Source organism: Podarcis gaigeae (genome assembly GCF_964106915.1).
Source record: "Podarcis gaigeae genome assembly, chromosome: 16".
Classification (NCBI taxonomy): Eukaryota; Metazoa; Chordata; class Lepidosauria; order Squamata; family Lacertidae; genus Podarcis; species Podarcis gaigeae.
The window spans coordinates 12,269,695-12,291,007 of NC_139693.1; the positions used below are offsets into that span (position 1 = coordinate 12,269,695).

The following is a 21,313-nucleotide window of genomic DNA, read 5'->3' on the forward strand; positions in this document are numbered from 1 at the left end:
GATTTCAGGGAGGGGAGCCAAAAACCGCTGGTATTTCACATCAGAATGGAAGGAGAGGCCCTGCAGCCCCTGCTCTCCCCCTTCCCTTTAGCCCGACAGACCGACTGCTGCCAGATGCCAGCTGAGGGAAGAGTCTGATGGAGACGGTCTTTCAGGAGAACAGATGGGGATACCAGTGATTGAACCTGGCACATGAAGAACATATACTCCACTACTGAGCTATTCTGAGCCCCTCACCCCACCCGCCATCTCTGTGCTTAGTGGGGCAGTAACGTTGCAGAACTCTTTTGTCTTTCCCTGGCTAGCCAAAAGCAGAGCAGTAACAATAATAAGAAAGATAAAACGGTCGCTTCGGCTTACACATCATAGATTCTAGTTGAAGAATGAGTTAGCTGCTCAGGCAAGCCTGGACTCATCTTTTGCCAGCTACAGATGAAAACAGATGCTCATCTGAAAAGGTGGGGACAGACTACAACCAGTACATCACCGCGGTGCTTAAACGTTGGGCACTGTGCCAAATTCAAGGTTCTGGTATGAATTTACAAGGCCCTTAAGAACTTGGGGCAGGGATACCTTAAGGGAGTTCCCAATTCTTCACATCCCTGCCCAATCACAGAGTTTTGCAGGGTTAGGGTTAGGGTCTTTGTTCGTGCCCCCCCCCCCAATGGCTCAGAAGCATGGCTTACTTCCTCCTGGAGCCATGCAATCTGTATTGTGGGCCCAATTCTGAGATCAGACAGGCCTCTCTCCCTGTTGAACTTCAGCTGCTCAACAAAGACCTTTCTATTCTAGCAGGCATTTAAATAAGTTGTATAAGAAGAAGCACGAAGGAGGTTCCCAGCCTGCTCATAGGTCCTTATAATATCAGTGGAAACAGTTGGCCTTGGAGAGTATTAACCGCTTCCAATTTTAACCTGAAGATTGCCACTTGCCCAGTTTTAATTTTAATTGTTTGAATTAATTGTGGGATGTATCTTAATTGATTGATCGCTTGCATTATGCATATCGCCTTATTTATATGAGTTAGCCACTCTGAGCCTGGCTTTGGCCGGGGAGGGCGGAATACAAATAAAATAATAATAATAATAATAATAATAATAATAATAATAATAATAATAATTAGTATGCCTATTTATGGAACCTTAATCTCCCCCCCACATCACAATCCTTTATAATAATAAAAATTTCAATACTTGGTACAGATATGACATCCAATATAATAAATTCCCACAACTGAGACAGAATGTGTATGGTAAAATAAAGCAGGTATAAGTTATTTTGTTATCAAACCAGTGACCAGAAATGCTTAAGAACTGCATCTGACCACAAGAGTCTTTTGCAAAATCAGAGGCAGTAATTTACCATTTTGTGTGTTAAAAATATAAACAATGAAGTAATGGAGAAAAATTTCCACATTTTATCTCCTCTAGCCCCTCTATTGCACTCTGTCACTTTCTCCTCCACAGCTAATCACCAAATTCTACTCCCATCGAGTAAAATGCATGCAGCATCCCCTTTGTGAAGCAACTTCCATGCATGTAACTACAAGTAAGAACCTGCTTAGATCTGATGTTTGTTAGCCTGTGAGTTTTGTTCTAGATGGGACACGGGTGGCGCTGTGGGTTAAATCACACAGCCTAGGACTTGCTGATCAGAAGGTCGGCGGTTTGAATCCCCGCGACGGGGTGAGCTCCTGTTGCTCGGTCCCAGCTCCTGCCAACCTAGCAGTTCAAAAGCACATCAAAGTGCAAGTAGATAAATAGGTACTGCTCTGGCAGGAAGGTAAACCGCGTTTCTGTGTGCTGCTCTGGTTCGCCAGAAGTGGCTTAGTCATGCTGTATGCCAGCTCCCTTGGCCAACAAAGCGAGATGAGCACCGCAACCCCAGAGTCGGCCATGACTGGACCTAATGGTCAGGGCTCCCTTTACCTTTGTTCTAGATACCGAATCATTTTGGACCGACGGGTTCTTTTATTGACTGTGGTGAAAAACTGCCTTGTGACCGTATACGGTTAAAAAATGTTCTATAAATATTGGAAATAAATAAATGCACACACCTATGTCCAGGGGAAAAAATGGCTCTGCAAATAATTAAGACGCATACCTAGCGCAGGAGAGCCTGGCTCACCCACTCCGGATGAATCGCTGTAGGAGCTGGGTGTCTGCTCCAGGAGTCTTTTCCGAATGCTGCCTTCAGATCCCTTGCCGTGCACACGGCGCTTCTTATTTTTCACCAGGATCCGGCCCAACAACTCCTGAGGACTTGGCAAAGCTACGCCAGGCTGAAGCTGCAGGGGGTGGTGGAGCGAAATGGGAAATGTTAAGACGTTAGCAAGAGTAGGAGATCTTCACAGACTAGGAGACAAGGCGGGTGCTGATGCCCTCAAAAGATAAATCTATTCACAGAAGGGAAGGAGGTGTAGCTCAGTGGCAGAGCTGTTTTGTGTGCAAAAGCCCACAGGTTCACTACCTAGCAGCTCCAAATAAGATCTTGGTCTGAAATCCTGGAGCAGTGCTGCTTATGAGTGTGGACAACAGTGAAGTAGATCAGGGTGGCCCAACTGGCTGCACAATGCCTTGTCGAGTGGGGAGTGAGGTCAAAATTTGACACCCCAGTGCTCACACTGCCTTTCCAAAGTCAGGTAAACAAGGTGCTGGGCTTTGGGAAGAAGGTGCGATGCTCTGGCTGGGGCCTGATGCTCTCCCACCTCCTTCCCAAAGCTGGAAAAACACTAATTAGGCTTTGGGAAGGAGGCAGGAAGACTCTAGGACCCTGTCAGAGCCTCACACCTCCTTCCCGAAGCCCAGCGTCTCTGGGTGCTGCATACAGCCCTTGGGACTACCCTGAGCTAGATAAACCAAGAGGATGCATTCACCAGATGCCCATTACTTGATTTGTTTCTCCAGGCTGAACTCTAATTCTCTGAAGCTGTCAACTGAGCATGTGCAATGGCTGCCCGAGCCGTACACACCTCAGCTTCACCACAACTTCCGTTTTCAAATTGGATGGAGGCTGGTTTGAGGCAAAGGGCATCAAACAGAAGCTACAGGGTACCTGTGGATTGTGGCTAACATCAGGCGTACTCGGTTTCAGAAACCAGCAGTGCGAGCAAACTGGAGTGGTCATCTGAACACAACCTAAGTAAGGACCACAGCCGCTCCCAACCAACCCGCCCATATGTTATTCCCCTGGTTGATCTCGCTCCCAGAACACACCGGATATTTATCCAAAGGATCAATAAGGAGAGCATCCCCAAATATGCTGCGGCAATACTCTGCCATCTTCGCCTGCTGCTTTGCTCTGCGGAAGGAAAACAAGAAACACAGAGGAAAGGTTACCAGTCACACAGGCCTCTCTGATCATACAGCGCTGTAAGAAGGAGAAGGATGAGGATGACAGTCTCAGACAAGCCATTGCGGCACTACAACTACTCACGAGTCAACGTGGTTCTCAAATGAGAGGATAACAGGGAAAGGTGAAGTCTTGAAGGCACTTTCAGCAATGGCCTCTATGACTTCCTGTAACAGAGTGAGGCAGAGAAAGGGGTTAAGGCAGAAGTGGGGGGTGTTTTCCAGCCTGAGGGCCACACTCCCTTCTGGGCAACCTTCTGGGGGCCACATGCCAGTGGTGGGAGGGGCCTGAGGCAAAAGTGAGCAGAGCAACCTTTGCAAATTTTACTTTTCCACAGTAGGCTGGTGTCTTCGCACACACAAGCCCTTCTAGCCTCCATTCTGACAATCAAGAGGCACATTCGAGTTCAAGAAAGTGCAGAAAAAGTGAGGTGCGAAGCAAGGCCAGTGAAGGATTTGGCCTGAGGAGAGGGGGTGTGGTATGTGGAGAGTACTGAGGGCCTGGGGAAGAGCACATTGAGCCCCCAGGCCTGAAGTTCTCCACCACTGGCTTAAGAGGTCAAGAGCACTTATTTGCTTACAGTGGGAGAGTTTGGGGTGGGTGGGGAGAGATTGCTACAATGGACAATAAACATAAGAGAAAGTTCCCCATCAATGTTCTGACATGTTTCAGGAGGATTCTGCTCCCACACCCAGGCCTTGAACAAAAGTCTGAACACATGGATGGGGAGCCTCGCAGCCTCTAAACACATTGATGGACTACAACTCCCATCATTCCTTGCCATTGGGTCATGCTGGCTGCAGCTGATGGGAGCTGGAGTCCCACAGCAGCAACTGGGAGAGCCACAGTTTCTGCAGGGACTGGACCTCTGAGTTCTCACCCTTGTTGGATAACTGGAGCTTCCATGATCAGAGGCAGTCCAGATCTCCACCTGGCTATGCCAACCTTGGTCTCACTGGTTGCAAATAAGCCTTTTAAGGTAATATTCCAAGTTTACCTCAGGAACAGGTGTGGGGAACTGTTGGCCCTCCAGATGCTTCTGAACTACAGCTCCCATCAGGCCCAGCATGCATGATCGGTGGCCATGCCTGAAGGGAGTTGTGGTTCAGCAACATCTGGAGGGCCAACGGTTTCCCCAGACTTGTTTAAAAAGGACCCTCCAGCTACAGATTTGGGATGTTTCCTCCTCCCAGTTTAAAGCCTGAGGAGAAAACACTCCCTTCCAAATAAGTTGTGGGCAAGGAAGGATATCATCACCTTCACTGCCAAGTAACAGTACTCATTTCAGGAGTCTCTCAGTGTCCCACCCTCAATGGGACCCCTGCTAACTTGGAAGGGGCGCAACAGGCCAAGTAGACTGCCACTGATCACATGCTGAAAAACTGGAAATGGTAAACACAGGTAGGAGGGTGGACACCCCTCTGTTGGCCTTGGGGACTCTTGCAAACAGCCAACCGGGCTGGGTGCCAGTTACCTTGAAAGGGATTTCAGTCGTCATGGTGAATCCGTGTGTGATGAAGGGCTCCTCGTCTTGGGGGCGCCCCTTCCAGCAGTCCAGCTCAATGCAACGGCAGCCACTCAGCAACACCTGCCGGTACATCTCCACTGAGGAATTGCCTGTCAGCTGCCCAGCTTTTTTGAAGGGAGAGGGAGAAGATGATGGGGAAATGTTAGATGCCTGGGGAGACGAGAGACAACCAAGCAACGATACCAGACCTCAAATCCTTAGAAGAGGCAAAATAAAACGTGAAATAAAGAAGGCCAGTAACTCTGAGCATAGAGGAAGACACTTGATCTCCAACGGGGATGCATTTTCTGCACAGCCGGCCTCTCACAAAACAATTTCACCTCAGGATATAATGAGGAAGAATTGCTCTGCCACAAAAAAATAAATGCAATCATCTTTCTCAACCCCTGTTTTCCTACACCTCCCAGAGTTCCCTGGGACTGACTGTGAGACGCCTCTGAGAACTGCAGTGCTGGGGGGAGAACAGAGGGTCTCTTGACAACTCTTGGCTCCCTTAACAAACTACAGCTCCCAGAAGACTTTGGGGGTAGCGCAGGCGGCAGGCACCCACATTCAGGGCAAGTGTCTCTGTTCGGTGCACGTACCTGTGAGGTAGGTATTATGTGAAGAGTTAATAAAGTAGCTGCTTAACGGCTGGGTCATGTCGTCACTTAAATCCAGCTTTTCGGGGGGCACAATGGTGTTCTCTTCTCCCCCCAGGTAGCGGCCAAACCCTTCCATTGACATCTGGTCTGCGGAAGGACAGACGGGGAAAGAAAAGCAGGTTTATAGAAGTAGGCAAGAGAAGAGGCATGCTGAAATAACACACACGACTAGGGGTTGCTCCCCCTACCCACCAAGCCCAACACCTAACCTTTTCCAACACCTAATCAAACTGCCCCCCTCTTTGCACCTCATTCACCCCTTTGCCTAACCCCCAAGTCCATCCCCACTTCCCTCAGTTTGCTGCGGCCCCCTTTTTTTTGTCTTCTTTCTATGCATATTTTTTAAAAAAATAAATTTATTGATTTTCCAAAATTTATAAACAAACAAACATAAATCCTAACTGTAATTATTCCACTCTTAATAACATTGTTACGTGACTTCCTCAAATCCCCCTGGCTGAATTTCAATGTATATCATTGTAACAGTTTTCCAAAACAAATTTCTCATAAAATTTACTTAATCAATTAACGTCTTTCTTTCTTTTCATTTTAAATTTAAACATATTATTCTATAACATCACATATTTAAATCCTAAGCCTATCTGGTATTTGCAAGTATTTCTATTTATGCTGCAGCCCCTTTTAAAGGAGGGGGGGAGGCTCTTCACAAAGCTATTTGCCAAACCGCTCTCATAACAATAATATTATTATTTGCACCCCACCCATCTGACTGGGTCGCCCCAGCCACTCTGGGCGGCTTCCAACATATACAGAAACACAATAGAACATCAAACATTAAGCACCTTCTCCCTTCTCTTAAACAGCTTGCCTGGGCTGTCTGCCACCCACACTGCTTGCTTGCTCGCTTGCCTGCCATTATACTGGGATTTATTTCTTGCCATTATTATTTATTATCTTTATATACCGCCCTTCATCTCAGAGCGGTTCACGAGATAAAAATACAGGATAAAAGCACAAAATAAATAGTTAAAATGAAAACTAAACGAAAGAATAACACCCCCCCACACACACACCAAACTTCACAAAAACATTTAAAAGGCTGTAGAATATTAATCAGCCAAAGGCACGGTTGAAGAGGAATGTTTAGTTTGGTGCCTAAAGGTATATAATGAGGGCTCCAGCTGAACCTCCCTGGGGAGAACATTCCAGAAATGGGGAGCCACTACAGAAAAGGCCTTTTCTCATGCTGCCACCCTCCGGACCTCTTGTAGAGAAGGCACACGAGGAAGGGCCTCAGAGGAGGACCTCAGGGTCCAGGTCAGTTTATATGAGGAGAGGCGGTACCTGAGGTATGAGGTATTTTGGCATGGCTGCTGCAAACCATAGCATGCAACAGCCACATTTTGCATGTACATAGGTAGGTATATACACTCTATAATACATGCACACCCACCTACACCCACACAATAAAAGACATAAACACATACCCACACATACACACAATAGGTATACACCCCCCCTTTCTATCTATTTACACAAACACACCCACAGACAAATGGAACTAAAAAACAGTAACAACCCTACAATACAGTACAAAACAATACCTCCCACCCAGTCCAAAAAACAAAAAAAATGAGCAGCACATTTTAAAAACATCCGCCGCCACCTCCACCCGCTCTGTATTTCTCCATCATCATCACCAACACAACCTGCATCTCCCAGCCCAAATTCTGGAGAGGGGGGCAGGCTCACCACGCTGCTGGAACTGTTGGTTGGGCTCATACTTGTTGATTAGCTGGCGCACCTGCTCCCGAGTCAGTGGCGGGTAGAGGATCTCGTTGAGACGGGGGTCTCTTTGCTTCTGGTTGATAAAGTCCATCAGCTGGTCCAGACTGAGGTAAGGCTTCCCCTTGGCTCCGCTGTTTGCAAAGGAACAATCAGAGGGAAGGCAGAACAATGGCGCTTTGGCCGGTTCCAAAATTTGCAACTGATAAAGGAGGCACCCCCGCCCCTTAGAATTAACAGAACAGAACAATTCGTTATTGCCCAAGCCAATTCATGTAGTCACCTGAGAGACTTCAAAAATGCAAGCCAAACTGTTCGTGCAGAAAACAGATTCTTTGCTTGTTACTGGAATAAAATGTCGGACAGGACAACATCAGGTTGGGAATTCTGGCCGCACTGAAAGGGCACCAAGAACTAACAACCCAGAACTACCTAGAGCAGTGTTCTTCAACCTTGGATCCGCAGGTGCTGTTGGACTACAACTCCCATCATCCACAGCTACCTCAGCCAATGGTCAGAGACGATGGGATTTGCAGCCCCAAACCATCTGGGAACCCAAAGTTGAAGGAAAGTGGCCTAGAGGAGAAATGGGGATTTGTGGTCCAAAAACATCTCAAAGGCCACAGCTCCCATCAGTCACAGCCAGCACAACCAACAGTCATGAAAGATGGGCATTGTAGTAGCCCTACATGAGCAGGGGCTCATGTCTCCCCTCGCCCCAATATACGGCACATTTAGACTGGTGCTTTTTTGTGAGTGTATTCTGCAGCATGTCATTGACGCAACAACAGTATGTTCGCGGTGGATTTATACTGGACTGTCCACACATCATTCCCTTTTATCAGTCCTTCTGTGATGCTTCCCATCTGGAACGACACTCTTGTATCATAGCGCAACAAAAGCAGGGTGAAACCTCCCCCCAGAATGTCTGCAGAATGTATAAAGTTACAGGATCTCAGCAGGAAGTGAAGGGACTGGAAATGAAGCAGTGTGTCCACCCTAAAATGGTACAAAAAGGCACAAACGGTACTGGAAGTGGGATTGCATATAACCACTCTGATCCCATCATCACGAATTATCATCGACGCACAATGAAAAGGACACTTGGAGAGGCCCCACAGAACACAAACATGAACATTGCTTATTCAGAATGGCATCTTGTTTAATCAGGATTATATTGGTTTTTGTGTAACTGTTTTTGCTAACATTTGCATAATCTGTTATCAAACAAAGATACGCTGTACTCTTTTCCACAGTAATCCTCAAAACAAGAGACCAAGTCGGTTTCCTCGCTTCAGATATCCTGTCCTTCCACACCACCGTCCGTCCCCCGTGCCCGACTCTCCTTTTACTCACATTTCCAGCAAGATCTTGTCTATGTCTGGACGAAGGCACAGCTTGTTCAGGAAGCGTTCAAAGATCTCCAGGGTGAACTCTTCAGGTTTGATAGATTCGCTCTAGGGAGCCAGAGAGGAATAAATAAATAAAAGACAGTGTACCCCAGAGAAAACACTACAGTTCTGGGGAGGCCAGGTAAGGGTCAGGGAGGAGGAGGAAGAAGAGAAGGAAGAAATCAGAGATAAGAATAGTGTCAGGGAGTTAGGCTGGCTTTGTGGCAGCAAGACCAAGATCCAGGAGGGAGGGATGAGGAATGCTGGGAAGGGAGGAGAAGGTGAGCAGCAGGCAAGAAATCAATACATTTTTTTAAAAAAGGCATACCCTGTTAAAATTAAGACCGCAGGACTCCAGGGCCGTCTCCACCCGCTTTTTGTCAGCTGAGAACATTTTCAGGATGCTACAAAAGGAGGGAAATGGGAAGCTCTTTATCAGACGTGCAGAGCTAATGAAGGTGGAAGCAACAAGCCAGACCATTTGTCCAACCATTTGTGAAGTATACCATGTTGACTATCCTGGAGCTAAGCTTTTTTTAAAAGAGAGAGAGAAGCAAAAGGCATCCTGACTGCAGTATTCAAAGAGATACAGTGGTACCTCGGGTTAAGAACTTAAGGAGGAGGTCCGTTCTTAACCTGAAACTGTTCTTAACCTGAGGTACCACTTTAGCTAATGGGGCCTCCCACTGCCGCCGCAGCGCGATTTCTGTTCTCATCCTGAAGCAAAGTTCTTAACCCGAGGTACTATTTCTGGGTTAGCAGAGTCTGTAACCTGAAGCGTCTGTAACCTGAAGCGTCTGTAACCTGGGGTACCACTGTACAGGTCAAAGGCCACCTGGGGCCAAAGGGCAGGGGGAAGGAAATTAAGCTTCAATGGAGCTGATGGGCGTGGGGTGGAGAATTTCCTAATCAGGTTGTGGCCTACTGGTGTGCACTCTCCAGTTTCCCTCTGTGTATTTCGCAGACTGCACATGCAAAGAGCGAAAGCAGCTGCTATTCACAAGGAAGCAGGCCTTCCTGCTGGGGCACCCACTAGGGAGTCAGACAGCTGCTTCAAGGAGCCATCTGGAGTGCCAGCCCCTCAGCAAGTCTCCAAAAGTAAACCCTGCCCAACCACACACCCCTGGGCACTGTTTCAAACTGGTAAATCTTCAGGAGGGGCAGCTGCCCTTGCAATTAGGGATGTAAGAAGGCACCATTTTCAGTTCCATCCTGCATTTGTTGGATGTTTCCATTCTGCTGCAGTTCACTTCCTCTACAAGCAACATTATTTGTCTTGCCGACTGCTATGGCAAAATTACGCACTTTACATAATTAATGATGTGATTATGTAATTGCAAAATTAATTACATAATCAAATTATTGCTGTCATTACAGTATTCCACCTTATTCATTGCAACACAAAGGAAATGCAATGCAAATCGGGAGGGGGGGCGGGGATGGCGAGAACGTAATCAATTACGTATCATTTACAGACTGAAAGCAGAAATGGCGAATACGGATCATAATCGCCAATTTGATTTTTCATATCAGACATGGGACACATAAGGGGACACCTGCAACTTCTGCTCCCATTTCCATTGGAATTCTCTGACATCACTGTTTGCAATACCCACTTGGAGTTGAAGGGTGGCTATAAATAGAAATAATCTCTCTTTGGAGTGACACCTCTCTCTGAGCAACAGACCCTAGAAGCCGAAGCTTCATCAGGGGCACCACACAGAACGTGGGCCTCAGGGAGGTGGGGATAAAGCAAGCACAGCGGTTTTGTGGGTGGAAATATAACCTTACTTCTTGACAGGGATCCTTGCATCCTGATTGACCTGGATCTTGAGCCGAGTGTACCTGTGAGGTTATAATTGAGAGTCAGCTGTATGGCACAAATTTGCCTTCCCTCCTACTAACCTATGCAAGGCAGCATAGACAGGGCTGTCCAGCTCAGTCGAGAGAGCAAAGGATCACTGTGTCCCTCCCACAACTGCGATAAGATATTTTAAATCCTTATGACTGTCCCCTTTCAAGCAACGGAGCCCCACCAGCCCTTACATCAGGCCCTCCAGATGTTACCAAAATACAACCCCCCCTTCCACCCCAGCAAGCATGGTCAACAGCCAGGGATGATGAGAGATATAGTAGTTCAGCACTATCTGGAGGGCTGAAGGTTCACAACACATATCTTACAGGTAAATAGGTAGAACATCCTATACTTCGGCCTGAGCCACCAACAAGAAGGCAGCAAAACAAACCACAAAGACCAACAGCCCCAGAGGACACAAATCCAGAGGGACATGGGAAGCTGCCTCATACAAAGTCAAATCACTGGTCCATCTAAGCTCACTATTGTCCCCATTGCCTGGCAGTTGCTCTCTTGGGTTTCAGACAGGGGTCTCTCCCAGGCCTACCTGGAGGGGATGATACCAGGGACTGAACCCACAACCTTCTGCATGCAAGGCAGACGCTCTGTCACTGAGCTGTGGCCCTTTCCCAGGAGTCTCTACCCTGTTTAAAACGGCAGAAAGTCGACTCACGCTTTTTGCAGGAAGGTGTTCCGCGAGGCGTTCTGAGCCAGGATGTTTGTGGATAGTTTGAACAGCTCCTCGGTCCACAACTAGATAGGAGAGGAGAGGCAGAACAGGGTGAGGCCAGCCGCTCTCATCTGCCCTTCCCCATCCCATTGGCACCCTCGGGCCTAATGCTCCAGCCCATACTCTCAAATTCGGATCATTAAGCAGGGCAGCCATACAACACATGCTGTCCAAGTTTGGCAATGGTTAAAAAGGAAAAAGCTGTATCATTTGGAACTTTTTGAAGTTACAGAAGAACGGCTATATTTATATTCATTAAGGTAGCGGCATTTTTTTACCCGTGCCTCTAAGCAACTTATAAAAAGAAAACAATGACAACATTAAAATAAGATAAAAGCAGCTATAAACAAAAACTAAAATATTCAACCAACAATATATTTAAAAGGAACAAGTCCTACCCACCCTGCTTAAAAGAAGAGCACAGGAAAGGTCACAAACATAATTATCCTCCCAATTAGAAACCATTAAGCCTGGGTAAATAAGAATGCTTTTTGCCTAGTGCCTAAAAACAGAGAGTGATGGCACCAGGTGTGCCTCCCTGGAGAGAGCATTCCACAAACAGGGAGCCACCCTTGAAAAGACCCGGTCTTTCGTCTCCCATGTCTCTCTTGGAAGGGACGCAGATGAAGAACACAGAGTCTGAACTGATACTCAGAGTAGACCCATTGAGTATTATGGACATGGCTAAGGTCATGTACACACTTCAGATTACTCTGCATCAAGTGCACCTCAAGGGCTACATTCAATCCATATATATCTTAGGAAACACAGTACTGGGTTTTGATGAGTCTCCCGCCCCACTAAAAAAAACAGCTTCAAATTGAGCAGGGGGATGAAAACAACCTAGCTGCATTTTAAGCCAGTAATGTATACGCAGCCCAACTTAGGCCCACCAATTTCAACAGGTTTGCTCGGAGTGAACTTTAGCTGGCTATGATTCAAGGAAAGATGCAAGAGAGAGGCTTATAAATTGTGCACAGTACTGTTATTTAAGTGGATATTCTCATCAGTCCTAGCAAGTGTGGCCAATAGCCTGGGATGATGTAAGTTTTAGATAAGCAACCTGTAACCTCCGAGCGCTTTACAAGGTCAGTTTGCTTCAAAACACACACTTAAATTACTCAACCATCTCTAAGGGAAGTGGCTACTACTGACATAAACCCCCCAAAAAAGTGCACTATTAATGTTATTATTGAATATTTCAGTTTTTTATTCTCTCTGCTCCTCCATAAATTGATTTTAGAAACCAGGACTGGGTTAGTGCGGGGAAAATACAAATCCTTGACAAAGGAACAGGAACAGCAGCCAAAAACCAGAAAGAATACGGACACCTATCCTTACAGCATCAGTGACAAAGCTGTAAATTAAAGCCAATTCTAAACCAAGATTGATTAAGCAATAGAACTGTAAGCGCATTAGAGGAACAAGGTCAAAGCCTCAAAACTGGGGATGGCCATTCATTACAAGACACTAGTGGAGGGAGGTTGTTTTGTATTCTCCAGCTTGCGATCATTTGTGACCTGTGAAAATATCTAGAAGGTTCAAACAACTGGATTCTGGGTTAGTTCTTCTCTGGGGGTGGAAAGTCTGGGGCTCTCCGGATGTTGCTGAACACCAGCTCCCATCACCCCTGACCATTGGCCAGGCTGGGTGGGGCTGATGGGGGTTGGAGTCCAATCCCACAGGTTCTTCCTGGGGCTGCTCTGTGCATACACTCCCAAGTGCACAGTTTGCAAGGAGTGTGAAAATGAAGTGTCAGGCAGCTGTCCTGCAGTACCCCCCCCCCCCAAAAAAAAATGACAAGGCAGTTTCTGGAACCTGGAAGATCAGCGTAATTTATCACAACATGGTCTTTATTTGCAGATTAATTCATACAGATTTATCATATAGATTTACCTTATTTGTCCCACGCGCTGGTTGTTGGTGCTAGCATACCAAGCCCTAAATGGCTTGGTATTCAAATACCAAGATGGCCTCACACAGTATCAGCCATCTCAGATCCTGTGACTCACAGGTGAGGCCTTGATGGTGGTACTGCCACTAACTGGGAGCTGCCCAGATAGCACACCCCTATGAAAGGGTCTTCTTGGTGGTGGCCCCCTGCTTGTGGAATGCCTACCTTGGTGTGCAGAGTCTGTCTCCTTCCATATCAACATTTGGGAGGCATTTAGAGACATTCCTGTTCATTCAGGCCAAAAGATACATTTCCTGGCAACCCTGAAATCATTGGCTGAGATAATTTTTTTTTTACTGCTTTTAATGATATTGTTTTAATGATGCATTTGCTGCCCTGGGCTCCTTTGGGAGGAAGGGGAGGTTATAAATTGAATAAATAGCGGTAAGCAACAACGGAGGCAGCCACAATGCTGGAACTGGGATGCTAAGGCACTTATATGAAGATGAATAATCCATCTCGAACAGAAGAACCGGCCTCATTATTTAATGGAAGGTTACTGTGTGGCGAAACCTTCCAGATACTGGCTCCATTTGCATTGTACATTGACAGCAGCCTCATGCCATTTTAAACAATCATGGCTTCCCCCCAAAGAATCCTGGGAACTGTAGTTTAAAACTGCTGAGAGGTGTTTGAAGACTCCTATTCCCCTCACAATTCCCAGAGTTCCCTGGGAAGAGGGGCCGATTGTTAAACCACCCTGGGAACTGTAGTTCTGTGAGGGGAATGGGGGATGGTCTCTGAACTACAGCTCCCAGGATTCTTTGGGAGAAACCATGACTGCTTACAGTGTTATGCATAGTGCACATGGAGCCACTGTTGGGATTCCACCTCGCAGGTACTCTAACCACCAACCATGCTGGCTGGGACTGATGGGCACTGAAGTCCCAACATCATCATCTGGCAGGGCCATAGGTTCATCCTTGTATTAAAGAACTGTTGCTTTCTTAAAAAAAGAAAAAGAAAAAGAGGAGTTCATTGTGACACTCCTGCCCTACCTTGGCTGTATCATCTGGAACAACTGCCATGAAGTTGAGGAAGCTGACGTTGACAAAGTCTGGACCGTGCACGACAGTCACCAGCATCTCCTCGGGCCGTTGCTCTGGCCCCCCAAAGCCAAGAATCTCCCGGATCTTTGGGTCCTACAGAAATCAGAGTGCAAAGAAGAGAAGTTAGCCTGACTGGCACCAATGGCATTCCCAACCCTAGATGCATAGCGAATGCAGTTAAACATGCACTTTTTGTGTTATGCAAATAGCAGCCTGGGACCTGGCAAGTGAACTCTCTTCCCTCTGCCAGGGTGCCAACAAAAACTACCTCTCTGGAGCTATCTTAAATGCAGTTCTGCACATCACTTACTTTTCCAAAAGCCCCCTTGAAAGTAATTCAGCATTTTAGTGCACGTTCCTCCTAATAAGACACATTTCTGTATGCAGTTCTGCCTAATATGCATATTTTTTACAAAGCAGTTTCCGCTAGTATTGTGCAATTTTGTATGTTACTTTCACTAATATTTGTACTTCAATGCACAATTTACCCCAGTTTAAGCAGTTTTTGTACATACTGCTTGGCTGGAAAGTGGTGCTGCAAAATCTGGAGATGTGCTAAGGTTAAAGGACGGCTGTGTTGTCAGTTTTCACCTTGCTTCAGAAAGTGTGAATTGGGTGAAGTTTGCCGTTCAATGCAAACTGAACCAAATTGCTCCTTGATCCCTGTTTCACAGAGGAGTTTTTAAGGTTTCACTCAGTGGGGACACAGTGGTCACTGTGATTTGTGCCTAGATGGTCCCAGTAAAAAAGAATTTCAGAAAGTATCCTGCGGCACAGTGTGGTTAGTGTGTGTCTGGCCATTAACCAGAAGGTTGGTGGTTTGAGCCCATCCAGGGATAGCTGTGGGCAGGATTCCTGCACAGCAGAGGGTTGGAGGAGTAGATGGCACTTGGGGTCTTTTCCAACCCTAAAACTCTATGATTTTATGATTCTGCCTATTAGAGATCCCAGAGAGTTACTGGCAGAAAAACAGGCAATACGGTGACCCAGGGCCACATTCACACCATACATTTAAATCAGTATCATACTACTTTAGATTGTCACGGCTTCACCCCCAAAGAATTCTGGGAGCTGTTTGTTTGTTAAGGATGCTGAGAGTTGTGAGAAGACCACAGTTCCCTTCACAGAGCTACAATTCCCTGGGAATACATTTTGATTGTTAAAGAACTCTGGTCATTTTAAGTACTGGGAGTGGAAAAAGGATCAGCCAGGAACTACAGCTTCCAGATTTTTTTTGGAAGAAGCCATGGCTGTTTAAAGTGGCATAACACAGCTCTGTGTATGGCAGAAATCGGCAGCTCTTCAATGTTGCTTGAACTGCAGCTCCCATCATCCTTCACCGCTGACCATGCTGGCTAGGGCTGAGGGGATTTGGAGTCCAACTACCTCTGCAGGGCCACAGGTTTCCCATCCCTGGTGGAAGGGAATCACCATTACCTTTGGTAGCTTGGCATAGCGCCCGGTCCGAGTGTCACGGATACAGCTGATGTCCAAAACGTCAACTTCCTGAGAGGGGAAAGAGATAGAGAAAGAGAGACAAAGAGAGAGCAAGAGAGAAAGAAAGAGAGAGTTCTTGTCACTTAGTGCTCTTTATTAGCAGAGACTACATATTTCCAACAGCCTTCTCCGCTAACGAGAACTGCGAAACGTGTTAATTAGGTTAGATAATGAGGTCTCTTCCCTCCGCGGCAAGTAATGTATTAATTTTAGCTCCTTTTTTGCCAGTTGCCATATTTCATACAACAGACGCTTACTTTTGCATAATTAGTTTAAGGAGAATGTGGCCAGGGGAGGGGGGACAAGACACCAAAACAACAACAACAACACACATTTGTATCCATTATATTTTGCTTGCAGATACCCATTAGAATAATTTGCCGCTTTGTGTTCAGGAGTCATAATGCAAAAACCTCCTTTCCTGCTCTCTCTGTAATGGAACCAGAAGGAAACAAATTTTAATTTTATTGTACTAGATTTCCATTAATTACCACTGTTAGTTTGTGGCTTTTTGTGAAGTCCTTAAAACTTTAAGAACATAAGAGTCTGGCTGGATCGAGCTGGAGGCCAATCTCTCTCTCAGGGGCCCTCAAGATGCTCATGGGAAGCACACAAGCAAGACCTGAGTGAAACAGCTCTCTCCCCAACTTGGGATTCCCAGAGGCATATTTCCTCTGACAGTGGAGAGAGAACACAGCCATCATGGCTAGTTCTGGGTAAAGGTAAAGGTAAAGGGACCCCTGACCATTAAGATCCAGTCATGGCTGACTCTGGGGTTGCGGCGCTCATCTCGCTTTATTGGCCGAGGGAGCCGGTGTACAGCTTCCGGGTCATGTGGCCAGCCTGACTAAGCCGCTTCTGGCGAACCAGAGCAATGCAAGGAAACGCCGTTTACCTTCCCGCCGGAGTGGTACCTATTTATCCACTTGCACTTTGACGTGCTTTTGAACTGCTAGGTTGGCAGGAGCAGGGACCAAGCAACGGGAGCTCACCCCGTCACGGGGATTCGAACCGCCGACCTTCTGATCGGCAAATCCTAGGCTCTGTGGTTTAACCACAGCACCACCCACATCCCTGTTCTGGGTACCTTTCCTCAATTATGAGCTCTTTAACAAAAAAAATCACTAGCCTTTTGACTTGTAGATATAAGAGAGCAGATGCACACGAGTTATTCAACCCAATTTCTTAGCTTAATACTCAATAAACCATTCCTTTCTAAAAAGTTTTTTGTCCTGATTGCTTATTCTTCTGGTAAGTTTCGCCATTTCTGCATATTCCATTAGTTTCTGTATCAATTCTTCTTTCGTCAGGACCTCTTCAACCTTCAGGGCAAATAACATTCTTTTGGGCAAATAACATTCTTGCAGCTTTAGTCACATAAATAAATTCCTATACTGTTTGGATAGTTCTAATCCCATAATTCCCAAGAGAAAAGCTTCTGGGGTTTTCTTACGAATGTTATCTTAAACATCTTCTTCAATTCATTATATATCATTTCCCATTAAGCTTTAACCTTATTACAAGACCACCACATGTGAAAAAAGCTGCATTCTTTCGCTTTACATTTCCAACGCAGATTCCACTTTGATTTATACATTTTTGCCAATCTACTAGGTGATAGGTACCATCTATATAGCATTTTATATATAGCTGCAGTTAAGTAAAGGAGGCTGCAGCAAGGTTGCTGGCAAGAGTGAGACTTTGTCATCATACGACACCTCTGCTCAGAGATCAGCACAGGTTGCCCATTTACTACCGGGCCAAGTTCAAGGTGTTGATGTTAGCACAAAGTCCTTAACACTTACTTGCAGGATCGTCTTACTCCATATATTATACCCATCCGACTGCTTCCTTCTGTGAAATTGGCACTGCTACAGGTGCCACGCAATACTCATTCTGCAGTTGTAAGAAATCAATCTTTTGCGTGTGGCAGCAGCACCTACACTTTGGAACTCCCTGCCTATTGACACCAGGCAGGTGTTTTCGCTACTGTCCTTTCAACACTTGCTTAACACGTTTTTGTTTAGGCAAGCCTATTCTAACATGCAGGATACTGAAATGCATTTTAAACTCTTTTGCTTAAACAATATATAGAGGATAGTATTATATATACTGTCTTTTCTCTATTTTTTTTCATTGTCTTTAATTTTAAGTCATAACTCAGAGGCTTTATTACAATCAAGTGATATAAATATTGTGAAATATAAAAATAAAGTAAAATAAAATAAAATACACTGACTTTGCAAAAGCTCTCCAGGATTTAAGGCAGGGAGGTGGTACTCTCCTTCATTGGGGGTTATTAAACAGAGTGTGGGTGGGCATCTGCCAGGGATTCATTATCTGTGATTCCTGCATTGCAGGGGGGTTGGACTAGATGGCCCTTAAGGTCCCTTTCACCTCTACAGTTCTGTGATTCTGCCGTTCTATGACGCTCTCCCAGCCCTGCTTGGAGATGCAGGGGAATGAACATGGAACCTTCTGCATGCAAAGCAGATTCTACAGTCCTTTTCCTATATACTGCAATCCTAACGCTGGGGGGGCATTTCCTGCACGCCTCCAACAGACAACAAGAGTGCTTTGATTTCCCTTCCTCGCCTTTCTCCAAGCCATTCTGCTAGGCACGGCCTCTTTCTTTTTCTCCCCCCTTCAGTTCCCTTTTTGCCATTCTAGCAGCTCAGGCTGTATATATAGCTACTTAAGCTAACTGTTTTGTCCTGGGCAGCTGCCAGATGCAAAAGAGCTTTAACCACAGGGAAATTGTGTGGTAGCAGTAAGAGGAGGAGAGGTGGGGGGGGTGGCAGGAAACAGGGCTTCCCTCCAACCAAAAGGAAATTGCTGCTAGGCGTTGGAGTGGGTAGGAATACGGGATCAAAAGAGCTCATCCAAAGAGGAAGGGCTTGGGGGTGCAGGAGGTGGGGGGGGGGAGATAATTTCTGCTGGGGCTCAGGCATCCCATGTGAGCCACAAACCCTTGAAAGACATTGCCATTGCTTCTCTTGTAGCAGGACAGAGAGGGAACTCATCCATACAGGGGCTTATCTTTTAAATCAGGAATTCAATGGCTACCAACTTAGATGGTTTCAAAACAGCACTAAACAAATTCACAGAAGCGACGACAGTATAAATACTGCTTCCAGTGTGGTAGGCAGATAGCAGGCCTTGGGACGCCAGTTGCTGGGAATCACAAGTGCTGGGAGTGTCCTGCCCGTGGGCTTCCCAGAGCCATCTGCCACATCCCCACTATTATACCTCTTTGATAGCCATAGCTCCTCGCCTCCCCCCCAAAGAACCCTGGGGAATTTGTTATGGGTGCCGAGAGTTGCTAGGAAACTCTATAACTCCCCTCACAGCGCTACAATTCGCAGAGTTCAAGGAAAGAAGGGTTGGTTGTGTAACCCGCTCTGGGAATTATAACTCTGTGGGCGGTTGCTGTGGCGGACACCCAGCTCTTTAAATGTGCTTGAAATGTATGGCATGTATGGAACCTTGAGAGCACGGAGACCCAGGTTCACATCTGGCCACGAAGATCATTGGATGGAGCACAGGTCAGCCCATAGCTGTCGACTTTCAGATTTGGAAATAAGGGATCAGCAGCCTCACCTGTCCCAGGGGCAGTCTATGGGATATCTAACAAACCGGGATAGCAGCAGGAAGCAGCAGGAAACGGCTCTGGAATAAGGGAATTTCCCTCAAAAAAAGGGAAGGTTGACAGCTATGGGTCAGCCACTTCCTGCACTACCGAGCAGGGATGTTAGGATGTTAGGAAGATTACTGGCAGCGTTAGAAATTGAGATATGAATGCTAGGAGCTAAATGGGACCTTAAACTTAGGTTATGGGTGCAACAATGGAATGTCTAGACGCGCTTTTTTATAACAAGAACACACAAGCTTGCTGCTAAAATGTTATGTTCATTTTTCACATGGTTTAGTCCTTCCGCTGCCTGTCCCCTAATACTCTTTAAGAGGGTCTCTTCTGCAGTCTTCAGAGAGTAGCTTGAAGTGGGGAGGCAGAAAAAGGTCTTCTTTTCCTTCCACTCTGCAGTTTTAATCTGAAATCTTAGACACAGTACTGCGTCCCCAGAGCTCAGAAACTGCTCGCGCTGATGAAATTCTCTGTCGCAAAATGTGCCTGGAACAATGGGAGTTTCGAACACTGATTACAGGGGAGGCAATTGTATACTCCACCATTAAACTGCTGGGAAGGTTGGGGGGTCTTTTTGAGAAAAATGTTAGGGCCACTTCAGAAAAAGCCACACTCAAGTCACAACATGCCTTACTGATGTCAATGCACAATGAACTCTGGGCCTTTACTGTCTGTTACAAGTATTGAGGTACAACGGCCAAGTTTTGGGGTGCAAGTCTCCGGAGGATTCCTTACGAAGCCGGAAAAGCAAAGGAAGCAATTGGGACAGGAAAGAGAGCAGCAGCCGCTGTTTCAATCAGTTTTTTTTTATTTTTTAAAAACCCGCTCCCTCCCTTTCCGCTTCTCTCCCTCTCTTTGGCTCCCACCCCAGAATTCTTGCCAAACCAGCTTAACGACTCAAAAGGCATTGACAAGAGAGTGGAATGAACAGCCTGGGCCTCTGCACAAATCACTCCTTCCCCTGGGGCCAGTGAACTGCACGCAACCCCAAAGGCAGGGCCCTGGACAAGCCGGGTGCCCTGTACTTTCAACACGTTCCAGCAAGGGGCGCTTGGAGAACTCCACTCTCCAGCCACCCAGCAGCATCCAAAAGTCACAGGCAAGCAACCACATGCAAGCCCATCGAAAGCACTTTGTTGTTGTTGTTTAGTCGTTTAGTCGTGTCCAACTCTTCGTGACCCCATGGACCAGAGCACGCCAGGCACTCCTGTCTTCCACTGCCTCCCGCAGTTTGGTCAAACTCATGCTGGTAGCTTCGAGAACACTGTCCAACCATCTCCTCCTCTGTCGTCCCCTTCTCCTTGTGCCCTCCATCTTTCCCAACATCAGGGTCTTTTCCAGGGAGTCTTCTCTTCTCATGAGGTGGAGCCTCAGCTTCATAATCTGTCCTTCCAGTGAGCACTCAGGGCTGATTTCCTTCAGAATGGAGAGGTTTGATCTTCTTGCAGTCCATGGGAGTCTCAAGAGTCTCCTCCAGCACCATAATTCAAAAGCATCAATTCTTCGGCGATCAGCCTTCTTTACGGTCCAGCTTTCACTTCCATACATCACTACTGGGAAAACCAGAGCTTTTACTATACAGACCTGGCTTCCCCCAAAGAATCCTGGGAACTGTATTTTGTTGCGAGTGCTGGGAATGCTGCTGCAAGTGACAGACTACAGTTCTCAAGATTTGGGGGCAGGGCTGTGCTTCAGAGGTACAGAGTGCACACAGATAGACACAGACATGCACACATCCTCGCAATGTCGCCGACCTCAAAAGATAAAGGACGTGCTCGTAAGCGCCCAAGAGTTTCCGGCCTTGGTCACCCGTCACAAGTGATAAGAAGCTTTACTTTTAAAAAACGAAATGCATGTAAATAAAAATGCAGTTTGAAGAGGCTGGAGAGAGAGAGAGAGAGAGAGAGAGAGAGAGAGAGAGAGAG

General features: G+C 46.5%; 1 protein-coding gene across 2 annotated transcripts in view; it reads right to left on the bottom strand.

Moving 5' to 3' along the window:
* Positions 1 to 21,313, bottom strand: part of PLCB3 (phospholipase C beta 3) — a 67,969-nt gene that overhangs the window by 32,869 nt on the left and 13,787 nt on the right. For both annotated transcript variants that reach the window (XM_083715541.1, XM_083715540.1), the window contains exons 3-14: positions 15,686 to 15,754; positions 14,198 to 14,341; positions 11,189 to 11,268; positions 10,452 to 10,505; positions 8,989 to 9,064; positions 8,626 to 8,726; positions 7,237 to 7,403; positions 5,464 to 5,610; positions 4,826 to 4,983; positions 3,436 to 3,518; positions 3,216 to 3,300; positions 2,104 to 2,287 (exon numbers count right to left, since the gene is read on the bottom strand). In XM_083715541.1, the coding sequence (XP_083571667.1) occupies positions 2,104 to 2,287; positions 3,216 to 3,300; positions 3,436 to 3,518; positions 4,826 to 4,983; positions 5,464 to 5,610; positions 7,237 to 7,403; positions 8,626 to 8,726; positions 8,989 to 9,064; positions 10,452 to 10,505; positions 11,189 to 11,268; positions 14,198 to 14,341; positions 15,686 to 15,754 (1,348 nt within the window). The remainder of the gene's footprint in view (positions 1 to 2,103; positions 2,288 to 3,215; positions 3,301 to 3,435; positions 3,519 to 4,825; positions 4,984 to 5,463; positions 5,611 to 7,236; positions 7,404 to 8,625; positions 8,727 to 8,988; positions 9,065 to 10,451; positions 10,506 to 11,188; positions 11,269 to 14,197; positions 14,342 to 15,685; positions 15,755 to 21,313) is intronic.